Raw genomic sequence first — 18302 nt, 5'->3', positions numbered from 1 at the left:
AAAACCAGGAATAGAAGGAAATTACCACAACATAATAAAATCTGTACAGGAAATACCCACAGCAAACATTATACTCAGTGGTTAAGAAACTGAAAGCTTTTCCTCTAAGATCAGGAACAAGGCAGGATGCCTGCTTTTGTCATTTCTCTTCAACATAGCACTGGAAGCCCTAGCTAGAGCAATTAAACAAGTAAAAGAAATAAAAGACATTCATATTGGAGGGGAAGAAGTTAAATTATCTGTTTGCAGATGATATTATCTTACATGTATAAAACCCTAAAGATTTCACAAAAGAACTGTTAGAGCTAATAAATGAATTCAGCAAAGTAGCAAGATACAAAACACAAAAAAATCAGTTGCATTATTCTATATGCTAACAGTGAACAGTTGGAAAAGGAAATTAAGAAAACTGTAATTTACAATAGTATCAAAAATAAAATGCTTAGGAATTAACTGAGGAGGTGAAAGTCTTACAATGAAAACTACAAAAATGTTGCTTAAAAAAATTGAAGACATAAATACATAGAAAGACATCCTGTATACATGGATTGGAATACTTAATATCATTAAGATGTCATAGCATCCAGTGTGATTTACAGATTCATTGCAATCCCTATCAAAATCCCAATGATGTATTTTGCAGAAATGGAAAAAATCTGAACTTCATGTGGAATCTCAAGGGACTCCAGAGAGCCAAAAAAATCGTGCAAAAGAACAAAACTGAACACTCACACTTCTTTATTTCAAAGCCTACTGGATATATATAGAACATTCCATCCAAAAGCAGCAGAATATACATTCTTTTCAAGTATCTATGGAACATTCTCCAGGATAAATTACATGGTAGGCCACAAAACAAGATCAAAAGAATATCGACTATCTTTTCCAGCTACAGTGCTGTGAGACTGCAATGCTAAGAGAAATCAGCTACAAGAAAAAAAAAACCTGCAAAACACACAAACTCATGGAGACTAAATGATATGCTACTAAAAAAACCAGTGGGTTACTGAAGAACTCAAAAAGGAAATCAAAAAATACTTGGAGTCAAATGAAAATGGAAATACAGCAGTCCAAAATCTATGGAACACAGCAAAAGCAGTTCTAAGAGAAGTTTATAGCAATATAAGCCTACCTCAGGAAACAAGGAAAAAATCTCAAACAACCTGACCTTACACCTAAAGGAACTAGGAAAAACAACATGCAAAGTTAGTGGAAGGAAAGAAAGAGCAGAGCAGAAATAAGTGAAATAGAGAATTAAAAAAATAGAAAAGATCAATGAAACTAAAAGGTGGTTCTTTGAGAAGATAAACAAAATTGATAAACCCATAGCCAGACTCATCAATAGAAAGAGAGGACCCAGGTAAACAAAATCAGAAATGAAAAAAATAGAACTTAAAACTGACACCATGGAAATACAAAGGAATATAGGAGGTTACTATGGACAACCTAAAAGAAATGGGTACATTCTTAGAAATGTAGTGTTCCAAGACTAAATCAGGAAGAAATAGAAAATATGAACAGACCAATTACCAGTAATGAAAATTGAATCAGAAATAAAGCAACTCCCAACAAACAAAAGTTCAGGACCAGATGGTTTCACAGATGAATTCTACCAGATATTTAAAGAAGAGTTCATACCTATCCTTCTCAAACTATTCCAAAAATTTGAATAGGAAGGAACACTTCCAAACTCATTCTACGAGGCCATTATCACCCAGATGTCAAAACCAGACAAAGATATCACACACAAAATAGAAAACTACAGGCCAATATCAGTGTTGAACATAGATGCAAAAATTCTGAACAAAATATTAGCAACAAAATTCAGCACTACATTTAAAAGGATCATACTCCATGATCAAGTGGCATTTATCCCAAGGATGCAAGGATGGTCCAGTTTATGCAAATCAGACATTGTGATACACCACATTGATAAACTGAAGAATAAAAATCATACAGTCATCTGAGTAGATACAGAAAAAGCTTTTGGCAAATTCAACATCCACTTATGATAAAAACTCTCAACAAAGTGAGGTAAGAGGAAACATCACTTGACATAATAAAGGCCACCTATGATAGACCTGCAGCCAAGATCATATTCATGGGTGAAAAGCTGAAAGCATTTCCTCTAAGATCAGAAACAAGACAAGGATGCCCACTCTTGCCACATTTATCTAACATAGCATTGAAAGTCCTAGCCACACTTTCAGGCAAGAAAAGGAAATAAAAGGAATCCAAATTGGAAAGGAAGAAGGTAAACCATCACTATTTGAAGATGACATGATACTGTGTACAGGAAACCCTAAAGATGCCACCAAATAACTATTAGAAATAATAAATGAATTCAGTATAGTTGTAGGATACAAAACTAATATAGAGAAATCTGTTGTGTTTCTTACACTAACAACAAACCATCAGAAAGAGAAATTAACAATTTCATTTATAATTGCATCAAAAAGAATAAAATGTCTAGGAGTAGAATCTAACCAAGGAAGTAAAAAACTTGTATTCAGAAAACTATGACATGGATGAAATAAACTGAAGCTGACACAAACAAACGGAAGGATATACCATGCTCATGGATTTGAAGAATTAAAATTGTTAAAATAACCATAGGAGAAGTCATCTATAGATTCATTTCAGTACCTATCAAAATTCCAGTGGCATTTTTCACTGAACAAATAGTTCTGAAATTTATATGGAGGGACTTCCCTGGTGGTCCAGTGGTTAAGAATCTACTTCCAGTGCAGGGGATGCAGGTTCAGTCCCTGGTCAGGGAACTAAGATCCCACATGACACAGGTTAACTAAGCCCACACACCACAACTGCTGAGCACATGAGCCACAACTGGAGAGAAGCCTGCGTGTCACAACTGGAGAGAAGCCTGCATGCCACAACAAAGAGCCTACATGCTGCAACTAGGACCCAATGCAGCCAAAAATAAAATAAATATTATTTTTAAAATTATATGGAAACACAAAAGACCTCAAATAGGCAAAACAATCCTGAGAAAGAACAAAGCTGGAGGTGCCATACTCCCTGATTTCAAACTCTACTACAGAGCTACAGTAATCAGAACAATATGGTATTGGCACCAAAAACAGACACCTACATCATTGGAACAGAAAACCCCCAAAATTAACCCACACTTATATGGTCAAAGTAATCTACAACAAAGAAGGCAAGAATATATAATGGGGGAAAAGACAGCCTCTTTAATTTTATTCATTTACTTTTTTGGCTGTGCCATGCGGCTTGTGGGATCTTAGTTGCCTTACCAGGGATTGAACCCATGCCCTTGGCAGTGAAAGTGTGGAGTCCTAACCACTGAACTGCTAGGCATTCCCAAGACAACCTCTTTAATAAATGGTTTTGAGACAACTGGACAACTGTATGCTAAAGAATCAAACTGGACTACTTTTTCACACCATTACAGAAATAAACTCAAAATGGATTAAATACGTAATTGTAAGTCATGAGACTATAAACTCCTAGAAGAAAACATAGGCAGTGTGCTCTTTGACATTGGTCTTAGCAGTATTTTTTTGGATATGTCTCCTTAAGCAAGGGAAACAGAAGCAAAAATAAACAAATGGGACCACAGTGAAGGAAACTATCAACAAAACTAAAAGGCCATCTATGGAATGAGAGAAGATATTTGCAAATGATATATTTGATAAGGGGTTAATATCCAAAATATACAAAGAACTCATACAACTCAACCTCAAAAAATCAAACAACCTGATTAAAAAATGGGCAGAGGGACTTCCCTGGTGGTGCAGTGGTTAAGAATCCACCTGCTAAACCAGATGACACAGGTTCGATCCCTGTTCCAGGAAGATCCCACATGCTGTGGAGCAGGTAAGCCTGTGCACCACAGCTACTGAAGCCCGCAGTGCTCTAGGTCCTGTGTGCTGCAACTACCAAGCCCTCATGCTGCAACTACTGAGCCCACATGCTGCAACTACTGAAGGCCGCGCGTCTAGAGCCTGTACCCTACAACAAGAGAAGCCACCTCAATGAGAAGCCTTCACATTTCAATGAATAGTAGCTCCTGCTCACCACAACTAGAGAAAGCCTGCGTGCAGCAACAAAGACCCAATGCAGCGAAAAAAAATAAATAAATGAAAGGGCAGAGAACCTGAATAGGCATTTTCCTAAAGAAGACATGCAGATGGCCAACAGACACATGAAAAGATGCTCAGCATCACTAATCATCAGGGAAATGCAAATCAAAACCACAGTGAGATACCATCTCATACCTGTGAGAATGGCTATTGTTAAAAAGACAGCAAATAGCAAGTGTTGGATTAGGATGTGGAGAATAAGGAACCCTTGTGCAACATTGGTGGGAATGAAAATTGGTGCAGCAACTACAGAAAACAGCATGGAAGTTCCTCACAAAATTAGAACTACCATATAATCCAGCAATTGTACGTCTGGGTATTTTTCCAAAGAAAACAAAAACACTAATTCAAAAAGATATATGTACCACTATGTTTAACGCAGCATTCCTCACAGTAGCCAAGATATGGAAGTAACCTAAGTGCCCATGATAGATGAATGGATAAAGATGTGGTGTCTGTATACATATATACGCTAGAATATTTTTCAACCATAAAAAGGAGTGAGGACTTCCCTGTTGCACAGTGGTTGGGAATCCGCCTGCCAATGCAGGGGACACGGCTTGGAGCCCTGGTCCCGGAAGATCCCGCATGCTGAGGAGCAGCTAAGCCCATGCACCACAGCTACCGAGCTTGTGTGCCACAATTATTGAAGCCTGTGTGCCTAGGGACCGTGCTCCACAACAGGAGAAGCAACTACAATGAGAAGCCTGCGCACCACAATGAAGAGAAATCCCCACTCTCCACAACTAGAGAAAGCCCGCACGCAGCAATGAACACCCAACACAGCCAATTAATTAATTAATTAAAATAAAAAGGAATGAAAGCTTGTCATTTGTGACACGGATGGACCTAGAAGATATTATGCTAAGTGAAGTAAGACAAAGAAAATACCATATGATTTCACTTAGATGTGAAATGTAGAAAACAAATGAACAAACACAGCAAAACAGAAACAGTTATTGATACAAACAGGTGGTTGCCAGAGGGGAGGGGAGCAGGGGAATGAGTAAAATAGGGAGATTAAGAGGTATGAACTTCTGGTTACGAAATGAGTCACGGGGTGAAACATACAGAGTGGGGAATACGGTCAATAATAGTAGAATATCTTTGTACGATAGATGGTAACTAGACTTATTGTGATCATTTTGTAATGTACAGAAATACCAAGTCTCTATGTTGTACACCAGGAACTATCAATATTGCAGGTCAATTATAGTTCAAAAAACCACCAACAAACAGACTCATAGAAAAAGAGATCAGATTTGTGGTCACCAGAGATGGGGTTGGGGGGAATAAAAATTGGATGAAGGTGATCAAAAGGTACAGCCTTTCAGTATAAGGTAAATAAGCACTAGGGACGTAATGGGTGACAGGATGAATGTAATTAACACTGCTCTGTGTTATATATGAAAATTGTTAAGAGCATAAATCCTAAGAGTTCTCATCACAAGGAAGAAGTGTTTTTCTGTGTTTTTTTGTATTTTGTTTCTACGTGAGATGATGGATGTTCACTAAACTTACTGTGATCAGCATTTCATGATGTGTGTCAGTAAGTCATCATGCTGTGTACCTTAAACTTATACAGTGCTATATGTCAGTTACATCTCAATGAAACTGTAAGAAAAAAGACTTTGTACAAAACTGCCTAAATAAAACCAGTATGCTACCGACATGTAGACAGTCATAAAGACCAATGAAATAGAAAAAAGAACTCAGAAATCAACCCTCATATATATGGTCAAATAGTTTTTGGCATGGTACCAAGACTATTCAGTCAGGAAAAGACAGCCTTCTTAACAAATGGTGATGTGTAAACTGAATTTCCACATGCAAAAGAATGAGTTTGGGCCCTTACCTAAAACCACATATGGAAATTAATTGAAAATGGATCAGAGACCTAAAAGTAAAAGCTAAAACTAGAAAACTCCTAGAAGAAAACAGGGCCAGAGCTTCACAACGTTGGATTTGGCAGTGATTTCTTGGATATAACCCTAAAGCCACAGGCAACCAAAAAGTTTAATAGACAACAGACACTTCATGATAATTAAAAATTTTGTGAATCAAAAGACAGTAATAAGAGAAAACAGAGTAAAAGGGCAACCCAGAGATTGGGAGAAAATATTTGCCTGTCATATATCTGAGATAGAATTAACATCCAGAATATATATAGAACTGAACTCCTAAAACTCAACTTAAAAAAGTCCTGTTCAAAAATGTGCAAAGGACTTCAATAGACTTTCAAGTCTATAGAATATTTCTTCAAAGAAGATACACCAGTCCTCAATAAGTTCATAAAAAGATGCTCGAAATCACTGCTCATTAGGGAAATGCAAATCAAAATCACAGTATGCTACCACCTTATACGCATTAAGATGGCTGCTAGCAAAACGAAACATAAAATAGCAACTGTTGGCAAAGGATGTGGAGAAATTTGAACCATTGATCACTGTTGATACGAATGTAAAATGGTGCAGCAGCTGTGGAAGACAGATGGCTGCTCCTCAAAAGATTAAAAATAGAATTATCATGTGATCCAGAAATTGCACTTTTGAGTATTGCTATGGGCTGTAGGTTTGTGTTCTTCCCAAATTTATGTTGAAGGCCTAATCTCAATGCAGTAGCATTTGGGGAGGGTGCATTTAGGAAGTAATTAGGCCATGAAGGTGGAGCCCTCATGAATGAAATTAGTAATTCCTTAGAATTGAGGAAGATGTTATTCGACAGTGATGAAAAGGGAATTCTTGATAAAGTGGCAAAGAACTTGGCCGAACTGCGTTCAGGGTCTAGTATTTTGTGGAAGCTAGAACTTGCAAGCAATTCAATTGTATGTTTAGCTGAGGAGATTTCTAAGCTAAGTGTTGGAGGAGTGGCTTAGTTCTTCCTGACTACTTACAGTAAAATTCGAGGAGAGAGAAATAAATTGAAGAAGGAATTATTAAGCAAAATGAAACCAGCACTTAAAGACTTGGAATAATCTCCATTTGTCCATATTGCACATTCAGAAGACACCACGTGTATGGCTGACATATGTGCCCAACCATTTGATAAGGAGATTAGTATGGGTTTTATCAGCTAGACCATGGATTTTATCAGCTATACCAGCGAGATTACTGCCAGCCTGAACTGATGGAGATGGATTCAGGTCAGAATAAAAGGAAGGCTGTCAGACTTCTTAGGTTTTATAGGACAGGATGATATAACTTAGGCTTTTAACTTCCACTTTTCTTCACGGAAAGGAGAGAACACCCCCAGATCTGGTTCAGGCATCATCAGGGCCACTACCTCAGTTCTTATATGCTAGGCTGCCTCCAACCAAAGAGCCCTGAGGGTGTGACCCCTTGCCTGGCAGAGCCTCAGCTTGGATGGGGCCCCCACAGGAAGCTGCAGTATGGTGGTACCCCACCAACCATGGTGGTGACGTTGCTACCCTTGTAGGTCTGAAAGTCAGAATATCAAGCCAGAGAGGATTATTTGTGTCTTAAGAGCTCATGGAGTTTGCCTTGCTAGATTTTGGACTTTCTTCTTTCCTATTTTTTTCTTTTAGAGTGAGAATGTTTATTCTATGCCTGTCATAAGTTCAGAGCTGGAGAATAATTTAGTCTCAGGTTGAATCATACCTCAAGTCTCACCCATATCTGATTTAGACAATCTTTAGATGAGACTTTGGACTTAAACTTTAAAGTTGATGCTGAAACGAGATAAGACTTTTGAGGCTATTGGAATGAATGCATTTTGCATATGAGAAGGGCATAAATTGGGGGGTGGGGGCAGAGGCTGAATGCTATAGACTGAACGTTTGCATGCCCCCAAATTTCATTATGTCGATTCCCTAATCCCAATGTGATGGTATTTGGAGGTGGGGCCTTTGGGAGGTAATTAGGCCTTATGTGTTAGTGCCCTTATAAGAGGAGACACAAGAGATGAACCCTTTGCTATGTGAAGATACAGCAAGAAGGCATTCATCTGCAAACCATGAAGGAGGTTCTCACAGGGTACCTTGATCTTGGACTTTCCAGCCTCAAGAACTATGAGAAATAGATTCATGTTTTTTAAGCCACACGGTCAAAAAGATATTTGTACACTCATGTTCATAGCAGCATTATTCACAACAGCTAAAGGTGGTGAAAGCAACCAGTGTCTGTCAGTGGATGAATGGACAAACAAAATTTGGTATGTACATGCGATGGAATATTCCGCCTTTAAAAGGGAATTCTGATACATGCTGCAACATGGCTGAACCTTGAAGACTTTATGCTAAGTTAAATAAGCCAGTCTTGAAAAAAAATAAATACTGTAGGATACCTTTTATATAAGGTACCTAGAGTAGTCAAATTCATAAAGACAGGAAGTAGAATGGTGTTTGTCGGGCTGGTGGGAGGAGGGAATGGGGAGTTATTATTTAATGGCTTTGAGTTTCAGTGATGAAAGCTGTAAAGAGTTCTAGAGATGGATGGTGGTGATGCTCACAACAATATGAATGTACTTAGTACCTGTACACTTAGAAACGGTGAAGATGGTAAATTTCATGTTATGTGTATCTTACCACAATAGAACTGTACACTTAGAAACGGTGAAGATGGTAAATTTCATGTTATGTGTGTTTTACCACAATAGAACTGTACACTTAGAAACGGTGAAGATGGTAAATTTCATGTTACGTGTATTTTACCACAATAAAAAATCTCTACTATTCATAAAGCACATAATGTAGACATATCCTACCTTGAGTTGATGCTGTTGTGATACTTTTAGTATGTTCAGGCTTTTGTTAAGTTGCAGGTTTTTATAAATTATTAATGAATGTAATTGTAGGAATATTACTTATTGATTATGAGAGCAAGCTCTGGAATGCACTTACAATTGGGTTTTTTTTTTTTTTTTTTTTTTTTTTGGCTGGGCCACTTGGCTTGCAGGATCTTAGTTCCCCAACCAGGGATTGAACCCGGTGCCATAGCAGTGAAAGTGCCGAGTCGTAACCACTGGACCACCAGGGAACTTCCCGCTTTACAGTAGTTCTAAAGTGCCTTAGTACCAGTACCAACAGATGTTAGAATGGGCTTGCAAAAACAGTTTTGAAATGTTGTCTACTCTAATAGGAGTTACTTTTCTGTTTACTCTTGTATTACTTTAATGTTGTTTCTGGAAATCATGAATACCTACCACATGAATTATTTTTATTTAGTTTATATCCTCCTATCTATTTTCCTGTTTCATAGACACATTTAGATCACAATAAGAACAGATTTAAGTGCCAATACATCTCCTGGTTTACCCTTAATTTTTTGGTGTTCTGTTCTAAATTTAGATATCCAAAGAGAAGAAGAAAAAGTGAAACGATCTGTGAAAGATGCTGCCAAGAAGGGTCAGAAGGATGTCTGTGTGGTTCTGGCCAAGGAGATGATCAGATCAAGGAAAGCCGTGAGCAAGCTCTATGCATCCAAAGCGCACATGAACTCTGTGCTCATGGGGATGAAGAACCAGCTGGGTAAGACAGCGCCACTGTACAGCCACCTCGTTAGCTGGTGCTCTTGCCGTTATTGTAGCACTGGTTTCCTTGAATAGGAAGAACAGCCTCAGCTCTGGTTTTTATTCTTCATATTGTCTTAGTTGGGGTGTTATACAAAAGCAAACTATACTTATTACTCTCATTTTTATTTTAGTGGTGTTCATTTCCTTTTGCCACTGTTGTTGAAGTCATTGGAAAATCTCCATCTAAATCTACTTTGTTTAGAATTTAGATTACATTTCCTCATGTGAACAGTGTTGTAAGGTGACCTGAGGGTTGAGTCATAAGAATAAGAAGTGGGTCCACACTTTAGAGGGAGGATGAAGAAAAGAGTTTCCTCTGTCCTAGGCCCAGAGCCGCCCCAGGCAAGATTTTAAATAGTCTGTTTGTCTTTGGCTTTTACTCATGTCCTTTTCTGCCTCATCTCTGACTCTCAACCTAATGCTTTCTTACATCTTAGGAACCTGCAGGCTGTGTATTGGGTATTCAGCATACAAGTTGAACTATCAACTTAATTTTTTAAAACTCATTATAATGTTTAAAATTAAACATAATTTAGTTACCTTTCAGTGTCCAGTATAATACCATTTGTAATCTTTCACAGGCATTTGTCTCCAGGTCGCTGACAGCTTGAGGCGTGGGTTAAATTTTACATCCAGTTGGTTTCTTTTCTGAATTTTGGCTAAATGCCAAAATCCTAACTCAGAATTAGAGTTCTTTGAGAATGGCAGCAAATGACTGTCAGATAATTGGACTCAATACAGACTCAGAAATTACAGGGAAATTTTTCACTAAAGAATATCTTCAGGGAATTCCCCGGCAGTCCAGTAGTTAGGACTCTGTGTTTTCACGGCTGTGGCCCAAGTTTGAGCCCTGTTCAGGGAACTAAGATCCCACAAGCCACACGGCCAAAAAACAAACAAACAAACAAAAAAAAACAAAGAATATCTTCAACTCTGTCAGTTACTACATTGACAAGTACCTCACACTCAAAGTTAGAAGACAAATGTTTCAATTTAGAGGCTGGTGCCAAAAGAGTGCTTAATTCATTATTTGGTTGTATTTGGCTCTGAAGGTATTTCTTTATGTTCAGTTTTAACATTTGGGTGTGGTTTTTTTTAATATACCTAATAGTGAATATATCTTTCTCCAAATACTAAAGAAAATAATCCATGGATTGAGAAACAGTTAAAAAAAATAGACAAACTGTACTGTATCTTCTTAACTTTTAACAACTGTGTTATTTCAGCCCTAAAATGATGTATTTAGGTTCTTTAAATATTGGATGTATAACCTAGATATATGCCTTTTGGACAATCCAGTTAGCCAGTACTGTGGAGAAACAGTGTAGTCTGTTATTTTGAAAGCTTAACTAAACGCACTTGCCTTTTGCAGCCATCATTGGAAGCTTCATATTTACTCCCTGTTTTCTCTGCTGAAAAGACACGTGCTCAGCCGTGTCCATTTCCTGTGACCACGATGAGCTTGTTTTACATTTTCAGCATTTCCTTTACTGATCTGCACCAGATTGCCTTTCCCCCCATGAATAAAGCGCTGTGCGCACAGACTCTTTCTCCCCAGTTGCAAAGATAATAGTACACAGGATAATATATTAGGTGCTTATGTACCTAACACCCAGAACCGACACAATTTGACATTTTTTTATATTTGCCACAATTTTTTAAAATTAATTTTTATTGGAGTATAGTTCCTTTATAATGTTATCTTAATTTTTTGCTGTGCAGCAAAGTGAATCAGCCATACCTACACATGTATCTGCTTTTTTAAAAATTTCCTTCCCATGGAGGTCACCACACAGCATTGAGTAGAGTTTCCTGTGCTATATATTAGGTTCACATTAGTTATCTGTATTATACATAGTAGTGTATATATGTCAGTCCCAATCTCCCAATCCATCCCACCCCCCTTCCCCCCGCCTCAGTTGTTATATTAGAAAAGAAAGCAGTATTACTAACGTTGAAGCTTCTTTAATACGCCTTCCCAGTTCCATTCCCTTCTCTTTCAGCCCCCCCAGAGGTAACCACTGTCATGAATATTAAAATTTGTATAAAAGGTATTATACTGTGTGTACCATTCTGCATCTTTTTTCCCATTTATCATTGTGCTGTTGAAATATACTCATATAATGATAAATATATCTTGATATGATAAATAAATATATTTTTAACTCCTGGGTGGTATTCCATACTGTGAATGTAACCCATTTTATTTTTCTCCTTCCTATTGATGGACATTTAGGCTGGTTTTAATTTTTGCTATTACTAACAGTGTTGCTGTGAATGTCTTTTCACTTTGGCACATGTGTTTCTTTAGGACAGGTATAAACTCAGAAGTATAATTGCTGGGTTAAAATTAGCTGGGTTTAAATTTTCTTAGAATTGCAAAATAGTTCTCCAAAGACACAAATATGTATTCCCACCAACAGCGGATGAGGGTTCTTTTTTCCAATATCTTTTTTCCAAACCTTTTCACCTTGTCAGACTTTTTAATTTTTGAGAAATGTTATAACATTTCTCTGGGAACTAGTGGGCTTGATCACTCTCTCCTGTTCACCTTTTCTTCCTGTGTACTGATTCCAGAATATCTTTTCAAGGAATTATAGTTCACAAATATTTACTAATCTACATGAAAAAAGTCTCTTCTCCTGTAGCATGTCCTTTTAGTAGTGAACATAACTATAAGCAAAAAACAGCATAAGTCAAGAGCCTGTTATCCTTTAAATATACATCCATAACAATATATTATGTTGTTTCAAATATATGTTATATTGTGGCTTTATCACACCTGAAAAGTAAAATATCTGCTGTTTGATACTTTTATGTTAAAATACTCTAGGGCTCTGTTCTAGATCCTCTGGCTCTTTTCCATCTTTCCTCTCGTACGTGATCTCATCTAAGCTTGTGCCTTTAAATGCCATTGATTTCCAAATTTTTATCTTCAGGCCTGACTTTACCAATGTATAGTTGGCATCTCCGCTCATATCTTAATGGGGATGTCAAAATTAATACGCCCATCCAAGAATCTTGGCTGATCTTACTTCATCTATATCCCCACCTTCTCCCTGTATTTTCCCCTGCGAATCCAAGACATCATCTGATATCAGATATTTTGACATGGGTTTCTAAAAGACAAAGGTTCTATCCCTTCTGTTCCTTGGCCCTTCAGCTCTCTGTGTATTGATGTGATCATTTCCTTTCCACTGTATTTTCTGTTTCTCTCTGAAAAGATTTTCGTCAGTTGTTAGATTTCCCAGACAGATCCTTTAATTTTTTTTATCTTTCCTATTTTCACTTTGGAAATGAAAGCACCTTGCTCAGGGGATCGTTGTGAGGCTCGATTCGGTGCCTGGCTCGTGGAGACCGCTGTACGGGAGGTTCTGATAGTGCTGTCGTCGTCGTCGTCAGTTCTGCCTTTGCGTTCTACCTTCTGAGAAGTTTGCTCAACTTTATTTTCCATTTCTTCTCTTGAATTCTTTATTTAGCTCTCTCGATTCTCAGGAAATAGTTCTCTGATTCTTTTTTTAAAAAATCTTCTTGTTCTTATTTCATGAATATAATTTGTTCTTTATTATTGATAGTCTTTTTTTAAAATATACATTCTTTTTTATGCTCCTTTCCATTATGGTTTATCCCAGGACATTGAATATAGTTCCCTGTGCTCTGCAGTAGCACCTTGTTGTCCCTCCATTCTCTATGTCATAGTTTGTATCTGTTAACCCCAAACTCCCAGTCTGTTCCTCCCCCACCCCCTTGATAGTCTTAAAATGTTTTTTTCTTATATTCCTTGCATTGTTTCCCAGAGCTCCTTCTCCCCTTCTCCTCTCTTTTAAGAAAGAGAGAGAGGGAGGGAAGAGAGTGGGGAGGCTGGGTTAAGTGTAGGTTTCATGAGGACCTTCCCCAGTCTTCTCAGGCCTAAGCTACAAACAGAAAAATGGTAATTCATGTAATAAATCCATTTCTTTTAGCCCCTATTATGTGCCAGATATATTGCTGGGGACCAGGGATAAAATAGTGAACATTACAGGCACAGGCATTGCCCTCTAGCTATGGGGTAAAAAGCAAAAAACAGTCAGATAAATGTAATAAAAACAAACATAACATACCTAATAAAATAAATAATAAATTTAATAATCAAATAAATGGATATTTGTAAATGCAAACTGTGGTGAGCACTAGAAGACTGTAAAAGGGAAATGTACTCAAGGGCAGCTCCTTTCAGGCCCTGATGGTATCTGAAGGAGGGTGAGTAATTACGTGCTGGGGAGGGAGGTGGACCTTGTTCCAACCACAGTGTCAGCCGGCATGTGTGGAAGGCCCTAGGGCCAGAAGGAGCTGTGTGCTCAAACACTGAAGGAAGTTGTGGGAGCTTGGGGTACCTGGGAGCAAGGGGGAGGGATGTCCGGAAAGGATGGGCAGGCAAGTGAAGAAGACAGTTGTGACAGCCATTAGGAGAGACTAAGACGTGCTCGGGCGGTGCTGCCGATAAGCTGCAGTGGGAGTTGAGAGGAAGAGCTGTGGGGGAGAACCAGGACATGTCGAGGGAGACGGATTGGGGGCACAGAGGCACGGGTAAAGTAGCGCAGGCTGTGTTCAGTCCGATGAGTGTGTGACAGGAGGCGGTGGGAGGTGAGGCTAGAAAGGTAATTCGGTGTCAGAGTTTGGAGAGTTCGTGAAGGAGCAGTGACTTCATTTCCTAGACAGTGGAGAGCCTCGCAGACCGTCAGCACAGGCTGCAGGTGCAGCCAGGCAGGAGGCAGGGGGATCTAAGAGGGGATGGGCAGGGCCCGGATGAGTTAGTCTAGTGGGATGAGTGGGAGAGAGGACACTGGAGAACTGTTCTGGATGCAGAGTAAGTGGACATGGTGAAGGTAGAAATAAGTGTGAGGTGCTCCAAGCCCTTGAACCTGCAAAGACTGCAGGGCATTAAAAGACACTAGAGGACTTCCTAGGTGGTGCAGTGGTTAAGAATCCACCTGCTAGTGCAAGGGACATGGGTTCGAGCCCTGCTCTGGGAAGATTCCACATGCCACGGAGAAACTAAGCCCGTGAGCCACAACTCTTGAGCCCGTGTGCCGCAACTATTGAAGCCCACACACCTAGAGCCCGTGCTCTGCAACAAGAGGAGCCACCGCACTGAGAGGCCTGCACACCACAATGAAGAGTAGCCCCCACTCGCAGCAACTAGAGAAAGCCCGTGTGCAGCAGTGAAGACCCAATACAGCCAATAAATAAATAAAATAAATACATAAATTTTTGAAAAAAATAAAAGACACTAGAAACCCAGAAGGAGGAACAGGCCTAAGAGAGACAGGAGACTCCATTTGGGGCTGTCCAGACTGGCTCCATGAGGGTCAGCCTGCTTCCCTAGCACCTCAGCACAGTTCCTGGTGGGAGGAGTCCCCAGGGAGGGCTGTTGAGAGGGTTTATAATAGTTGAATGTTGTCTGTTCGCTGATTCAATACAACAGAGAAGGTAACTGATGATAGAACCCAGAACAAAGCGGGAGGGAGGAGTCTACATTTTGGGAGTGAGAAAACTAGAAATACTGTGACATGAGTTCCCGAGAGGTCTTTTGTCTGTTTCGACCTCCAGTGTCCCCCATCCCTCCCCAGCCTGTTGCTGTTTGAAAAGCTGCCCTGTGATGAAGACATTCCTTCTCCTTAAGGTGTTCCTCTATTCAAATGCAGATGTCCCTGGGAGGGGTAATATGTTAAGCCTTGTCAGCTATTAATACATTAGATGCTTTCTGACAGCAGCTTCTTGCAGAACAAGACAGATGATGAGTGTGTTTTGGTTGGGGGAGAAAGTTAAGAGGTAGGTAAGAAGGCAGGGCAGGAAATAGAATTATCATATGATCCAGAAATTCCACTTCTGGGTAAGGAAGCATTGAAAGCAGGGCCTCAAACAGGTGTTTGTACACCCATGTTCACAGCAGCACTGTTCACAGCAGGCAGGAGGTATAAAGGCAGCCCAAGTGTCCGTTGAAGGACGAATGGGTAAACAAAACATGGTGTGTAATACACTCATGGAATATTTATTATTCAGCCTTAAAGAGGAAGGAAGTTCTGACACGCTACAACGTGGATGAGCCTTGAAGGCACTATGCTACGTGAAATATGCCTGTCACAAAAGGCCAAGTACCAGGGCTATGTGATTACACTCTGTGAGGTACGTAGAATAGTCAGAATCACAGAGACAGGAAGCAGAATGGTGGTTGCCAGGAACTGGAGGCGGCGGGGGATGGGGAGTTGAGTTTAATGAGGACAGAATTTCAGTTTAGGATGATGAAGCAGTTTCGGAAATGGGTAGTGGTGATGGTTGCACAGCAGTGCGAATGTACTTAATGCCCCTGAACTGTACAGTTAAAAATGGTTAAAATGCAGATTTTATGTTATGCTTATTTTGCCATCAAAAAAAAAAAAAAGGGCAGGCCCGGGTGTGGGGCCATGGGGGGGTCCTGACAGCAGAGACTGAAGGGGAGCTCTGAGCCTTTGGGTGCTGGGGGCAGAGTGACTAGAGGGGCAAAGAAGGGAGTGAAAACGGAGAGCCAGGCCAGGTGGTTCCTCTGCCACAGTACCTGTTGTGATTTCCTTCTTTGTCCTGTTTCTTTTATTTGTTTCCTAGCTTTGATTAGAGCACTTCAAAGTGAGTTTGCAAAGTATGGATCCTTGAGGTAAAACATAACGCTTGTGAAATTTAAACCAATGTTGAATCAAAACACATATTTCATGATTTTTTAGTATTTGTAATTTGTTACGCAGGCTTACTGTAAAAAAAAAAAAAAAACTACAGAAATATACAGAATAAAAAAGTAAATGTTCACCAATTCCCTTGTCTTGGCCTCAGCCTTCTTGTTAATCAGTAACTTCTATTAGAGTATCACCTAAATATATATATTTAGTCTAACAGTATGTCATTTTACACACACACATACACACAGACATTTATTTATTACCCAGGTTTACAAGTCCAAGCCCTTAAATAAACAAATAGGAACAGATTTTCCCCTTTACTTGACACTTAGTGTTTAACAGTGACACAGCATATGTAAGATTAAATTCAGTTCCTATAAAGCTTGCTGAACAATAATAATCTTCTAAAATACATATTGGACTTCCCTGGTGGCGCAGTGGTTAAGAATTCGCCTGCTAATTCGGGGGACATGGGTTCGAGCCTTGGTCCAGGAAGATTTTACATGCCGTGGAGCAACTAAGCCTGTGCGCCACAACTACTGACCCTGCGCTCTAGAGCCCGCGAGCCACGACTACTGAAACCCATGTGCCTAGAGCCCATGCTCCGCAACAAGACAAGCCACTGCACTGCAACGAAGTGTAGCCCCCGCTCGCCACAACTAGAGAAAGACCACAACAAAGACCCAAACGCAGCCAAAAAATACATAAATAAAATAAAGTAAAATAAATACATATCTCTGTTACTATTGTCCATACTGATGTTTAATCAATGGTTTTAAATGTTTCCCCTCAAAATTTTTTACAAATTCAAATTCTGTAGAGCAAATTGTCTTTCTCAAATGAAGTATTTTTCCTTTGCACAAGCAAAATACGATATTAATAGAAATTTTTTAAAGGGTAAAAACCATCTATCTCCCTAGAAGATTGATTGTTTCTGTGTTATATTTGATTTTGTCATTATTCATATGAATACTTACTTTGCTCAGTTGTAAATGTAGTGTAAGAGCCCATGATTGGCATTAGCTGAGTGACTGAGGACGGCCACCTCTCTAGAATTTAAAGCCCTGTCTATCCCTGGAGCAAGCAGGGTCATCAGAAAACCACATTTCCAGCCCTCTGTTTTGCTTCCTATAGAAATGTCTTTGCCAAACTGTGTTTTCCTAGTATTCTTTTGCCTTTCTTTTTTTTTTTAATGGGTAAGAAACAGCCATAGGAAGACTGTCTCTATAACTTCGATACAGTTACAGGTACAGTCAGTAAAGATTGTGGTAAGAAAATTATCTTGGAAGCTAGTGCTGGAAAAAATCGTCTTTCTTATTTAGTAAGATAGTACGCTCCTATCAGCGAGTGTCCTAAACCCCGCAGGACATTGCTAACCTTTGTGCCTTAGCTGGTGAAATGCTCAACGCTAAGTTTATTCTCAGTTGCAGAAGCTCTGCTAGCCCAGGTCAGTGATTCCCAGTGGGGAACCGTTTTGCCCTTCAGGGGACGGTGGCAGTGTCTGGAGCCTTTGGGTTGTCACAACGAGGGCAAGGGGGGTGGGGGTGTTGCTACAGCCAGGGGTGCTGCTAAATGTCCTAGAAAGCATGAAACAGCCTCCTACAACAAAGAATTGTCCCGCCCCAACCATTAATCACCCCATTGCTGACCTACATTTATGGAATCAACTCACCCTTTTGAGCCTTTGTAGTACCATACCTGCTATACATGTCTTTTTAATAAACTGCTTCAAATTATTTTTTCAAATGGTAGCCTGTAGATTATAAATAAGGTTGACTTTGAAAGTTTACGAAATGTGCATGGTTCCAGTAATTTTTTTATGACTAATTCCCTTTTATGGCCTTTGGTTCCCCATATTATGGAATGTTTGTACTGTCTTCTTTTCCTTTTAATTTTTATCTTGCCATTCTTTCTTAATATACCTGTTTTTCTTAACTTTGTTATAAGGAAGAAGTAT

The 18302-nt window shown here is 39.3% G+C and overlaps 1 protein-coding gene across 1 annotated transcript in view; it reads left to right on the top strand.

The window, feature by feature from the left end:
* Positions 1-18302, top strand: part of CHMP3 (charged multivesicular body protein 3) — a 64226-nt gene that overhangs the window by 29718 nt on the left and 16206 nt on the right. The window contains 1 exon segment of the mRNA XM_057740477.1: positions 9433-9612. Within this exon segment, the coding sequence (XP_057596460.1) occupies positions 9433-9612 (180 nt within the window).

The sequence above is a fragment of the Hippopotamus amphibius genome, chromosome 7, assembly GCF_030028045.1.
Source record: "Hippopotamus amphibius kiboko isolate mHipAmp2 chromosome 7, mHipAmp2.hap2, whole genome shotgun sequence".
Classification (NCBI taxonomy): domain Eukaryota; kingdom Metazoa; phylum Chordata; class Mammalia; order Artiodactyla; family Hippopotamidae; genus Hippopotamus; species Hippopotamus amphibius.
The sequence above is the reverse complement of the archived record's forward strand: the minus strand, read 5'-3'. Positions and strand labels throughout refer to the sequence as shown.